Raw genomic sequence first — 14,279 nt, 5'->3', positions numbered from 1 at the left:
AGATCAATGCAGGACTTTTCATTAAGTAGTACTTCCTGTAGGTCTAGTTCCACTGAACTGTTATCTCCGAGGTTCCTAGCACACGTGATAATGTTTTTGCAAATGAAGCTTTGCCATGTCACTAAGTGCAACATCTACTGACAATGAGTCGATGGTTGGACTAGATGGTCTTAAAGGTTTTCTTCCACCTTAATGATTCCACAATTCTATGAACCAATCAACTGAGTTAGCAGAGGCATTACTCTCCAAACAGAGCACTGCCAGTTAAAATAAGCTCTGGTAAGTCATATCAAGCAACAGTGCCCAAATGATCTGAATAAACACCGGCTTTGGGAACACTTTCCAGTTCTCACCATGAAGCTTCTGGCATGCACGCTGCAGAAACCACACATGAAAGAAGCTTTTGACCAGGCTAAATTCTTATTCAGATGGCTAACAATGTTGTAAGCTGCTTCGGCCAGTTCCTTGGTTCATGCCAATGCTGCGGTGGCAACAATAAAGCATTAGCGTATCGCATTTCAGATCTACAGGACACCAAGCAATACTAAAGATTACTAAGCTTAAGCACTTGGGCACTTTGGCTTCTGTACAACTCAACCAGAGCCCCCACAGAGCTAAGACTAAACTGAATAAAGTGGCTCTCTACCACCCAGTACCACTGCACAATTAGCACAGCATAATAACAATCAAGACAGATCAAACACTGTGTGCCATGGCACCATTTTCAAGTGATGCAGAATACCAAGCTTCTGTTCCCTACTTTCACAATACAGTCCTCAAGCAGCTTAGTCTTGACTGCAACTGCTCCAGACTCTAGAATAGAAATAAACGACCCAAAGGATGTAGGGAAAAGAATAGAGTACATATAGATAGGAGTACCTAAGACAAGGTTTTGATCTTAGAAGAAACCTAGAAACCAAGGCCAAACAGGATCTTTTAGTTTTGTCAGTGCCTCACAGAATTCAGTTGTGCAACGCCAAGCGAATACACAGTATACTTTATGAAAAGCCTTCTCAACATGCTAAGCCACTTTATAAAATCTAATTAGAGCTTTCTTCATTTAACTTGCAAATGCTGAAAGCAATTATCCCACTTAGGAGTAACTTACAAAACGTTTTCAAAAAGCAACACAACAGCATCGAGAGACAACACTGCCTCCCAAGAATAATTGATTTGCTCCTATACAGGAGAGAAAGGATTGGGACTCCTTAGGGTAGGGTCTGCTCTAATAACTGTTTATGCCAGAATTGCCATGCATCATCTTAGCAACAGAATCCTGGCATGCTTTAAGGCACTAACATGATAGCTTTCTTTTTTGTTTTGCTTTTAAATAAGTGTCCTACGAACCTCCTTTAACGTGAACAGAACTCCATGAAGCTGGTTCAACTTCCCACCTCCAAAACAAGAAATTGGTGAGCTTGGCTTCTTTTGGTGATCATAACCTTTTGCAAATAAAGGGTTTTCAGTCGCAAGAAGTTCTGTTTTATTCAGACTGATCCAGATGAAAAACCTCAGAAGCAAGCCTGGACCCTGTTCAAGAGTCAGGGAAATAAAAACAAAGAACAGCTGACTAATTCTCCCTTCTTGGTGCTTTAAAAGACTGGATGGAATGTGAACATTGTCTCCAGTATAAAGTTCAAAAATAAGTGTCATGAGGTAAATGCTCTTGTCCTAAAGAAAACTGGGACGAAGACATAAAAAGACACAAACAACCTACTTTGTTTCCCATTCTGAGAGCACGCTGTCATACAACAAATAGTCCCTCCTGCCTACACACCACTGCGGAGATTAATTGGTCTCATTTCCCAGTTTCAAATTGCATTTCAGCAGATTCAGAATATAATTTGTTTCCTCCTCCTTCACCAGCATTATCCCAAAACAAAGGATAAAGTTCTACACAATCTTGAAAATGAAAGGAAATGCATATGAATCTTGGCATTCACAGAATCACAATCAAATCTTTATGCTCTTTACGATCGTTAATACTGTATCAGTGCAAGTGCTCAGGTAATGCATACTCCGAAGACATTTAATCTAAGCAGCAGCTCATAAGGATGTGATTTGCTTTAGATAACTTCTAAATTCAGCAAGAGAAGCTACAGCAACACAAAATCTCCATCTCATATTAGTTGCTCACAGAAAGCATTTCATGTTTCTCATAACTGAAGATGCCAGAAATCTATTAAAAGCATGTATCCAGTGCTTTTTATGGTAACACATGGCATCAGTACTGCACATCAACCCCAAACATAAAGTGAGTGGAGGCTGCTGCCCTGCTTTTAATGCTCATATAATTACCAACTGACCACAAGAGCTGAATCACACAGTGTGCACATGCTACAGATGTGAGCCATCTGCAAGGGCTTTAAAAGGGTGCAAGAGCCTCTCGCATCCCAGCTATCTCACCCAATATGACAGCAAAAATCAGAGCTGTGTGTGTCATTTGATGTCCAGGACATGACATCTCTATCACTAGATGCCAAAATAACCTTTGAACTTCACAGAGGGTATATGCAACAAAGGATTGAACCAAGATTCTGAATGTTTTAAAGAATACAAGAGTAGCTCAAAAAAATAATATATATTATTATATATATATTATTATATTATATATATATATTATATATATTATTATATATATTATATATATTATATTATATATTATTATATATATATTATTATATATAAAAATAATATATATTATATTATTCTTCATACTCAACATACATACAATTCATCCAATTACTCTGCAAGCTTGCCTTAGGTAAAAGCTTAAAGCAGCATATGAAGCTACAGTAGGTCAGCAGCCTTACATTTTCATTTAGCCTTAAGATACTCTTGTTCCTATTTAGGAAATATAATGGCTATTATAACTTACTTTCACAGTTGCTATGCCAGCTATAAAGAAGATACTCTGAGAGTGCGTGAGTTAAATATCTTCTGCCAGTAAATATTTCAGGAAATCTGTTAAGCAGATCAGAACCTGACTAAGAAGTACGACCCTTAAAACCCCCAAGGCCAGTGTTGGAAAGACATGCACCTACAACATTTGTCATGCAAGTAGAATGTCTTATGATAAACATTAGGCTTGGATATCAATGTTGCTGACAAGTATTTGCAAATACCAGGCTATTAACATATCTAGTTTCAGCTAAGACAAAGAATCTATCCTTCGGTCAGGCAGTTGACATAGTATCTGAGTTGTGCCTAATCTGCTAATGTGTAACCTCCTATAGCAATGCAACAAAATAGATCTAGTTGCAAAGTCCTTTCTGGGAATTTGACTATGACATGATAGAGCAGATTAAAGTCAGAGGCAGCTTTTAGTACACAGTTTTGATTCATCAATATTGCTCACTTTGGGTGAGAAAAAAAATTAAACAGGATTAAGCTTTTTTTCCGGAAGTGTGTACACGTTTGGGATACTCAGTGTTGATACTACACACCCTCAAGCTTAATGTTCTCTAAAGAGACTTTCTTTGCTTGGAAGTAAAATTGAATGGTCCCACGTTCTATTTGTGAAAGATGGTTCAATGAACTTATAAATCAAATGCTTAAGCTCACATATATAACCTTATGATACAGTGGCTAGGATTTGATGACCCATGGGCAGGTCAACCCATTCGGTCCTACATAAGAAATTACTCAGATTGCCTGTTCCACCCTTCAGAGAGCAGTGCAGGTTCATTACTCACAGATAAGAGGAGACGCAGTGCAGCACATGAATGCCGCTATGAAAATGAACAGATGCTTATATTCTCCTCCCATCAAATTATCTGTTAAAAATTAGCCTCCCAGCAGGCCTGCTTGCAGAAACAACTAATGTTGGGGTATTTTCATAACATAAATGAACTAGCTTATGACCTATTGGCTTTTGGTGAACTGCAATTAATGCAACTTGAAGAAATAAGACCTTTAAACTGACTCAAAAATTTCCAAAGCACGAATATCCTCATTTTGAGAGCTGTGCACATAATCTTACCTACTGTGCAAAACAGCTTTAGATACTGATATGTGCATCACTGCACATGCAAGAAGCCATATTCCCAGGCCTTGTCTGAGCAGTGTGTTCTCATCTGGCTTGCTCTCAAATCTAGGTATAATCAAGGCCTTTCAGCACTGTGGAACATCGTGTTACAATAAACCAGATCAAGAGAGTTCCTATGCAAGCAGCAGAACAATGAAAAGAGGGAAGAAAAAAAAAAAACACCACAGCTTCAAAAGCAGAAAGCACAGGTAATAGTTCTTACATTTATATGAAGCAAGCTGCAAGAGCAAACATGAAGGTCTTGCTTAGGTATCAGTTTACAGTCAAAAATAGATCATCCAGTCTTCTTGATTCAGCTTACCAATCCTCTCATACAAAAGAAGTTGGCAATAAAAGGGCATTAATATTGTGCTACTTCTAACAAAACAAACAAGTTACTCACAAAACTAGTGCTACTCACAGCAATGAGATTTGAATAGCAAGAACTGCAGCTTCAAAAATTTTAACAAGCAAACTTGGTTTGTTACCCATCATCTGCTCAGTTTTGCTTTCAGTAGTGCTGACAAAACGTAACAGACAATCTGTCACCAGCTCTGAGATATGGGCCCTCAGGACAATGTCCTTCGTGGGCCGAATTCAACCCCATAAACAATTGCAGGATGTTGAATGAGGTCATGTTCAAATGCACTGCTAAGTTCATGCTGTCCTCTGATTACCAATCACAATGGTTAGCAAAGAAGTCATCCAGCTAAGAGAAAGATTGTTCTGCAGATGCAAGTTATTTGGCTTAAAACAGACCAACAGGCCAGTAGGCAGAAGATAGTTAAACTTGTAATTTATGAGTTGTTTAACCAAAGATGTGAAACATGTCCAGTTTTGAAACCTTCATGAGGGCACAGCAGAGATAGAAATAATTTTTATTAATTGTTTTTGAAAAGATGGTGATAAACTTAAAATTTCATACTGATCTAAGCAATTCAGGACAGCCACAAGCTCTCAGATGTTTCCTGGAAAGTGATGACAGCTTTAAGGAGAAGAAAAAGAATAGTTTGGACTTAGAGGTGTTACAACATTACAGAAGTGGCTGTGTAACTTTTCCCCTCAGGCTAACCCATGGCTTATGAGATTGTCTTCTCAGATACTAAGTAGAGTTCAATGTAGGCTTCTTCTGTTAGCTTTCATAGCAACATGGCAAGAAAAATATATAATACACACACACATCTATATATCTATATCTATCTATATATATATATATATATATACATATACCGTGGAAATGGCCATATCTTCTTTGAAACTAAGTGACACATCAGAAAAGATGTAGCTTGTGAAATTTTTATTTATATCACTCGTCAGCTATTCTCAGAACATAATTTGATTATCCAGCTGCGCGAATTGCATCAATTACCACAAAGTGTAGCACACAGTCTTTGCTGCATGACACTTTCAGGAGCAAGTCATCTTCAATTTTGCAGTAATTTGCATGGGATGTCAGAGGAAAAAACAGAAGATATAACAAAGAATACAAAGGCAATGCAGTTCCTTAATCCTAGTATGAATAAAATCCCTTGGTCCCTCAGCACTTGCAAGCCCTGGAAAATTCATGGATTAATTCCCACTAAACATACTAAGCTCTTTCAGGGTCTGAAAGCTGAACATAGCAATGTGCTACATCCATTCAGTCAGGGTTTGTCCAGAAAGTTTAACTGTCTTCAGAGTCTGGTGGCAGAAATACACCCATTAATAGCAGCAAGATCCACAAAAACTTACCAGAATTTCAAACGTGTAACTATCCAAACAAATTAATTAAGGATGTGTCTATGTTACTAATGAAATACCCACTGCGGTAACACAGGGGAAGCATTTTAGGATTCCTGTATTTGCACAGCTTGAGGAGTGTTAATGTAACGGAAGCCTTTTACAGACTAGCTGAAACAGGAGACTACTCCCAAGGCAACGCTGATTCATGTGTGAAGCTACTTTGACCTTGCTGGCAAGAGAATAAACTTTCCTCCCACCTTCTACCCCTACCTTCTCTGTTCCTACCATTCTCCCCACACAGTGAGGGGGGAAGATGGGGTACTAAGGATTCCAGCCTGCTGTTGTGTTCCAGGTGCCTGTTTTTCTGTCAGTAAAACCTGGAAGTACATAGATCAGCTTTTTTTAAATACCAATATTCTTCACTTTATTAAATCCTTACCTGAAAGTTCCATAATACTTCAAGCAGTACAAAAAGGCATCATCTTCCCCAAGATCTATGCACAGTCACTCTAGCATGCCTCTGCATACTGCTTTAAAGGTAATTCACAAGGGAGTGAATGGTGCAACACACTCCTAACAAAGTCAAAGTAAAATGAATCTGTACTCCAGATAAGGGAATCAGGCCAGTATGTCCATGTCCATTGTAAGCTAGAGTCAATGCGATGATTTTCAACAGAACATAAATGCCACAGATCAACTATTCATGATATATTACTTGAAGGTATAAAAGCAGTTCTTAACTTTGCAGGCTGCAGCCTTTGCAGCTGAAGGCTTTACGATGCTTAGCAAGTCCACGCATAATCTGAAGACTGGCACGTGCAAGCTCCAGGACTGCCAAAGTTTTGCAGCCTTCAGAATACCGTGCATAATGCATTCATTTAAGTACTCCTTTCTCTATGAGACTGGCTTCAATATCCAAAAGGGTTCTCTACACATTGAAACATCTGGTGTTAGGAATAACTGAAGTTTGGCTGGTTTTCCTGCACTTTTTGCATGCTGGAAGCAAGAACTATGGGCACTTCACAATGGAACTGAATAACTTAAGACTCAGAGCTCTATAAAATAAAGATTGTATTTTCAATTTTAAAATTTCAGTTAAAAGAAATACACAAGAGTAAGAGGACAGAGCGCTTAAGCACACAAGCTAGTATACATGAAAAAGTTACTTTTACAAGTGGAAAACACTTTCTGAAATTATAAGATACTCCGCAACAGGATATTTTTGTTTTAGGATGCCTACGTCTCACTGAAGAAACTAGTCAAAATTATCTGCAATTCTTTAACATTTTGGAGAATAAATACTGTCTAGAACAGTTTTAAACCATTACACTTCAGAAAGGGGAAATAAAACAGTAGCATGTAATATTCAGGACCTGCCCAGAATGCATTACATTGTGTTCACTTCAGAATGTGCCGCCTTTGTCCCTACTCTTGTAGACATTTACACTATTTAAGAAGTTGGCTCAGAGCTACATCTTTAAGATCCAAGTTTCTGCTGCAGGCTTTTGGGGACAGCTGCTTTCTCCCTATGAGCTTTTGTGGCACCAGGAATTTCTTACAACTGAGCAACTTTTAACAACTAGAACTACTCAGACATGGCAGATTCAGTGTATTAGATCTCAATTCCATAAACATTACTGTATTCAAAATGAAACAAAAATCTCCGAATTACTGATAGCATCTTCTAAATCATATCATCATCTGCAGGAAGCGGTCAACATTTGAGACATTTTCAGTTCCTACTCTTAAAAATAGCACAGAGCAGAAGTTTTACACCAATAAGGTTATATATTTGAAAATCATACCACCTCACAAAAAAAAAAAAAATCATGTAAGTGTCACAAACACAAACAAATATAATGCTTCTGTTGCAATGACATTGGAAGTTTTGGGAAAATGCATCCATACAATACAGAAAAATTAACTGGAAATACAATAGCAGGTGATGTTCAGGTTGGCTCTCAGTACCACAGGATTTTTCTACATTTGTCAGCCTTCATTTTATGTAGCCTGGAAAAGTATTTAATGCTAGCAGTAAATTGTCACCTTACCATATGCCAATTTTCTAGACCATTTTGAAGCTACTACCAGTAGACACTTGTTGACCTACACTTTCCTTTATAGTCAGAAAGAATTTATCCTCTTAACCAATTAACCCATGGGAAGACCTTGTCTGCTACTAAAGAGTTTTTGTCAAGAAACACTTATAAGTTTGAGAAATAGCATCACCTAAACCTAATCCATCTACACAATTTCCATGTCCTTCACAGAGCTGACGTGTGAGCATAAAGCCACAGTGATGATGAATCAACACAAACGCACAACAGAAGCTACCACTTAGCACAGTAAAATACTGTTTCCAAGAAGATCTTGCATCTCTTCTGATGTCTAAAGGAGGTACCAAAACAGTGCAAAAGAATACTACTGACATACAAAATACAGTGCTTCCCAGTTCTCAACTACTGAATCTTTCCCTGAATCATTGCATCTGTCCCTAAGTGCCGCAAGGAGAGTCATAGGGGTGGACAACTGGTGTGGATGAGTCAGGAACTACTGTTGAGACTCAGAGAAAAAAAGAGAGTCTATGTCCTCTGGAAGAAGGACTTGGGGAGATTACGGAGAAGTAGCTAAGGTATGCGCTTTGGCCACAGTAACCCCATGCAGCGCTATAGGCTAGGGGATGAGTGGCTGGATGACTGTGAAGAGGAAAGGGACCTGAGGCTGGTGGTTGATGCTCAGCTGAACATGAGCCGACAGCATGCCCAGGTGTCCAAGAGGGCCAACGGCATCCTGGCCTGCATTAGCAATAGCGTGGCCAGCAGGAGCAGGGAGGTGATCATCCCCCAGTACTCAGCACTGGTGAGGCCGCACCTCAACTACTGTGTTCACTTTTGGGTCCCTCACTACAGGAATGACGTTGAGGCCCTGGAACGTGTCCAGAGAAGGGCAACGCAACTGGTGAGGGGTCTGGAGCACAAGTCTTACGAGGAGCGGCTGAGGGAGCTGGGATTGTTTAGTCTGGAGAAGAGGAGGCTCAGGGGAGACCTTACTGCACTCTACAACCTCCTGAAGGGAGGCTGTGAAGAGGATTTGGCCTCTTCTCCCAGGCAACAAACAGCACCCAAGGAAATGGCTGCAAGTTGTACCAGAGGAGGTTTAGGTTGGACATGAGGAAAAACTTTTTCCCCCGGAGAGTGGTCAGGCACTGCAATGGCTGCCCAGGGAGGTGGTGGAGTCGCCGTCCCTGGCAGTGTTCAGGAGGCGTCTGGATGAGGAGGTGCAAGATATGGTTTAGTAGCTCGTGGTAGCAGTGGTAATGAGAAGACAGTTGGACTAGATGATCTTATAGGTCATTCCCAACCTTGTGATTCTGATTCAGAGCCTAAACATACCTCAGCATTTTGATCCTGTAAGTCCACAGAATTAACCTACTGCAAATGAAGTCCTTCCTACGGCTGCCTATTCACCTCAACTGTCCTTCTGTACTTCATTTCACTAAGTTACCCTATGAGAAAGTTACTGCTTGGAAACTACAAATATTAGATACCAAAACATTCACATTAAGTTCATCTATTAATTGACACTGGCCTAGTATCAAAACGCTCAAGAAATGACAAGGTTTGATATTTTAAAACTATTCCCAAATCCTAAAAAGGTCCACTAATCTACCACTGCTAACACACCCGAGACAACATTTGTTAGAATATTCCACTTGATTCAGGTTACAACTTCTTAAAGACTCTTAGACTTCACAGACTTGGAGAGCTGTTGAATACTCAAGCACTGCACAGAGCAGACAGAAGTTGTGGGTCCATTTGAGAGGTCATGGTACAATTCCTTCACAAGGACATGATCATGAATGAGGATCATTTCACAAGGACTGAAGGAACCTTTCTGCCTCCACACAGTGAAAGAATGGTTGGGAAGTTCCAATTTCAGTCTGCCCACCAGCTGCTAGGGTACATATTTTGGAAACTCAACACAACACTGCACTTCAGTTCACGATATCTTTTTTTTCTTCTAAAGAACATGGGCCACCAGTTACTTCACTAGCACTGCAAGCATTTCTTCCTGAGATAAGGAGGACTGTGGAAAATTAGCATTGGTAGTTGAACTGTTAAGAACACAAGTGCAACTTAAGGTGACAAAGAGACCTTTCTCCAACTCACTGGCAAACTTAGAAAAATAGAAACAACGCCATTTACTGAAAAGGTCACCGCAAATTCCTTGTACCGCAGTGCCAAGTGGATGAAGATAATCTGGCATTGCATCAGAAGTTCTCGGTACCTTTACTCTGAAACAGTTGCTCTGTGTTACCCTTAAGATGATGCTGGATAATATGCAACCATCTTCTCCTTTTATCCAAGCTGAAATATTCAGTGGCTAATTCAACCAGCGTCACAAATTAAGTGGGATAAAATAGCTAGAAGCGGAACAAGCACAATATAACACAAAAACAAGACAAAGTTCAATTGGACTCCAGAACATTTTCAAAAATTCCATGTCAACAGACAGTTCCTTTCAGCAAGTTGTTTGTGAATAGTTGATGGTCCTATTAGAGAAACATCTGGAGTCTTTGTTTTTTAATTTACTTCTCTGTTTGAGATTGACCTTTTCATTTCTAAATCAGGTTTCATCCAGAACTCCAATAGAAAAAAAAAACAACAACAAAAAAAACACTGCTGGCAAGTGCTGGCAGCCCATTCAATGTACTGCTTTAAGTCATCAAAATCCTGAACTATGCCTCTGTAGGTTGTCTTCTGACATCCACGTCAGACTGTAACTAAACATAAAGCCATTCTGGAACTCCATTTCTAAATACTTTTCCACTCATATTAAGTATGTGTCTTTTTCAAAGTTCCCCATGCATTCAATTGAACCTTCATCTTATCCTGATTTCCTGACCTCGCTTCTTCTCAGCCAACAATCCCTCCAACTTCCACTTGAATTTCCTGACCTGCCATTGCAATCTAATTTTACTTCCTCCAAAATCTGTCCCCTCCACAGCTGTTCTTTTCTATATTCTTTTATTCCCAGCCCAGCATTACCCTGCTAGAGTCAGGCACGAGGAACTCAGAAAACATACGCTGTTTCTGGCACCGTTTCATGCCTTGCATCCCAGCCAGGCCTCCCAAGCTCTACAGAAGCTCAACTGGATAAGAAAGAATCCCAGAAAAAAAAAAAAAAAGAAAAAAAAAAACCACCACAGAAACTGAACCGCTTAAGGAAACACCAGAACTACCCACACTGGTTCGTGCAGGAAGAAAACAGTCACCCTTCTTGACAGGAAGGCCTTATTACATTGCATCCTGAGTTAGACAAAATAACACACGCTGGGTAGCTACAAAACAAGAAAAAAAGTGAAACAGACAGCAGTTAAAATTATTGTTTGCTTTCACTATTACTGGCTCTCTATTTTCTGGACTGAAGGAAAAGGTGGTCTAGCTTTATCTTTTGGATAGAAGTTGATAAAAGACTTAAATCCCAATTTCTTCATTACATCACACATATCCCACTTAATTTTGGGTGAACAGTATGAACTCTTTTTTTTTTCAGCTACACAAGCTGACCCTACAGCACTGAAAGACCAAACCCAGTTTCAACACTGTATTTCTAAACATGTGAGAAGCCACGAGAAGTACAGAGCTGCGAGCAGTGATGAGGAAAAAAGCTCACAAAGATACAAAACGTAAGGACAATTTTTAACCTTTATACAGCACTGTTAAGATAGATACTAGAATACCACAGTCAGTTTCATTATTGCTCATTTTTTAAATAACATTAAAAACTCTGTACACGAAGCACAGATGTAAAGGGAAAGAGCCTTACTGTGAGATTTTCCACTAAGGCTGTTTGTCCTACTTGATTGCAACCTCTATACACCTTTGCCAGGAAAAAATGGCAATACTCTTAAGTTCATAAATTAAGCTAGTGACAAGAACCCAGAAAAATTCAAATGAGGAAAAAAAAAACAAAAAAACAACCATCAGTGACTTTTGTAAGTACTTGGGGAAAATCAGTTCCTGAATTTAGGTATCAGAAAATGCTGGAATCTCAGTCTTTTCAATCCTTCAAGACAACGCTGCATGAATTTACTTCAGTTATGCTCTGACAAACAAGTAATGAACTCTGAACACAATAACCACAGGAAATTTTTAATATATACCGTGAAATGTCATGGGCATTACATGAGTCAAAGGTTGGAACTCTCTTTTTGTTATCACCTACAGCCCAATCTACATTCATTTCAGAGGTATCATACATCAAAAAGCAAGCAAAACAGGCCAAGGAAAATGACTTGAATGCCATGAAAACTCCTCGGATTCCATGACCTCTAGCAGTTACTCTCTGTTCTATGTATTTTCACCTCTTGGTTGTCCATTTCTACTCACATTTTTGACAGAAGCTAAAAAAAAAAAAATTTTACTGAGCCTCAACACCAGCATCAGGTCTGAAATGTTTATTTGGCAGCCTCGTTCCATCTTATCACATTATTTAACTTATGTCTTACTCACTGAACTGATTTTTGGCTGATCAGTCTACTCCTGGGAAATAAACCTTTCTCCCAGTAACGGCGAACACTTGAATTTCACATCCATTTCACATTTTCCCAATCCTATTTCAAAAGTCTTCTGAACTTGAAAGTTTGATTTTTTTTTTTTTGTTCATGATTTTGGCACACTATTCATGTATAGAAGCACTTTAGAAATACGGCATTTTTCTCTACAATAATTCATATGGTATTGACAGTATGAATGTACTACTTGCCTCTTTCTCAGTATCTCTGGATATACAAGTCCACTGGTTCTCCTTCACACTGTATGCCCAGAAGTCAGCCAGGTCTTGAGTTCCATCCCAGCCACCAAACAAGTAAACAGTTTCTAACAAAATAAAGGAAGAACACATTAATTTTGTCTTTAAAAAAAAAAAATAAAATGCCTTTAAGCACATAAATACCTCCAAAACACCTGTGATAAACAGACTGTAGGTCTAGCCTATACAGGTCCCTCTGGACAACGTCCTTTCCTTCTATTTTGTCAACTGCACCACTCAGCAGGATGTCATCTGCAAACTTGCTGAGGTGCACTCAGTCTGGGTCACTGATGAAGATGTTAAGACTGACCTCTAGAGAATAGCGCTCACAACTAGCCTTCACCTGGCACTACAACCATCAGAAATACACTTTATCCACTGAATTGTCCAGCCTTCAACTCCAATTCTCTCCAATTTAGAGACAGATGCAGGACTATGTCAAAGGCCTTGCACAAGTCCAGGCAGACATGATCAGTTTCCCTTCCTTTGTCCACCAGTGCCAATCATTATTAATCTTTTTGAGTGAACTCTGTTCTTCCCCTGCTTGATGCAAAACTTACAGTCTACAAAGATTTGAGACAGCAGCTGAAAACCTCTTTTATTTAGTTGATCTCTTATAAAGGACGACTTGCTTCAGTTATGAAATCCTCTTCAAGGAAAATGGCTGGCATAATATAATTTACCCTATGTCATGGTTTTGTGATTTTTGATTTTCGGTATTCCACATCATAACATCATGCGGGGCACTGGGAGTTTAACTGTTAATGCTCAAGTTCTGGGTACCTGCCTGAACAAGAACTGCATTCCCCAAGGGAATTTGCGGTCACAGAGAGGAGATTCAACTCCTGGTAAGGTCACCTGATGGGCTCTTCTTCATCCACTCTTCGTCGGTTCTCCCCCTTCTCCCTGCTGCTCAACTGGACTGCGCATCTCACCTCAGCATTGTGGTGAGGCCTATCCATCTTTCGGATATTCTCTCTCATTATATTTGATTAGCTTCAATTCAATATAACAGAATTATATTGTATTATAGTGCGTTATCTTGCATTCCGATACTATATTTAGTAAGTTAGTTTGTTTCTCCTCAGATCGTTGCCACTGTTTTTAATTATTTTGGGGTCCCCTGTTCCTTTTTTCTGGAGGCACGGATTTCACGAAATCCCTCCGCCCTGCCAGTCACAGAACGGGGCCAAACCGGCCCATAAACCGCTGACAATCCTAAGTCACAAAAACGTCAGAAGAGCAGTAACAGTTTAAGTCAGCATTCCAGCCTCATCCTTAGAGCATGTTACCTTAAATTCACCACCACTCCAAGCACAGCGAGTTCAAAAGCTTATCAAACTTGCTGATGAAACTAAATGAAGCCTCCAACATGGGAAGCATATAAGGAATAAGTCTCTGTTATGACACCAACAGATGATTAAGTCACTTCCATTACAGGGACACCGCTATCTGGTCTTGAATTCTAAAAATATTTCATCTTCAGACCACACTAATACAACACAAAACCAAGTCCAAGAAGAACGAGCCACTGAAGAATCACAGAGCTTTATAAACTTCTTTAAAATCCACAAGCCAGATCTATTATGAAGGTAACAGCCAATTTTTAATCCAACACCAATTAAAGAGCAGAGCTAAAAGTGTGATTATAAAAAGGGAATAGGCCCTGACCCTTACCTACCATCAGGATAGTGGTCATCACCATGGAAAGGTTACC

General features: G+C 39.4%; 1 protein-coding gene across 3 annotated transcripts in view; it reads right to left on the bottom strand.

Moving 5' to 3' along the window:
• The window catches only part of MKLN1 (muskelin 1), a 102,412-nt gene that overhangs the window by 37,711 nt on the left and 50,422 nt on the right, over nt 1–14,279 (bottom strand). For all 3 annotated transcript variants that reach the window (XM_052680725.1, XM_052680724.1, XM_052680726.1), the window contains one exon: nt 12,518–12,630. In XM_052680725.1, the coding sequence (XP_052536685.1) occupies nt 12,518–12,630 (113 nt within the window). The remainder of the gene's footprint in view (nt 1–12,517; nt 12,631–14,279) is intronic.

This window comes from Tympanuchus pallidicinctus, unplaced genomic scaffold (genome assembly GCF_026119805.1).
Source record: "Tympanuchus pallidicinctus isolate F22 unplaced genomic scaffold, pur_lepc_1.0 scaffold19, whole genome shotgun sequence".
Taxonomy (NCBI): domain Eukaryota; kingdom Metazoa; phylum Chordata; class Aves; order Galliformes; family Phasianidae; genus Tympanuchus; species Tympanuchus pallidicinctus.
Note: the sequence above shows the minus strand (reverse complement) of the source record. Positions and strands in the feature narration are given on the sequence as shown.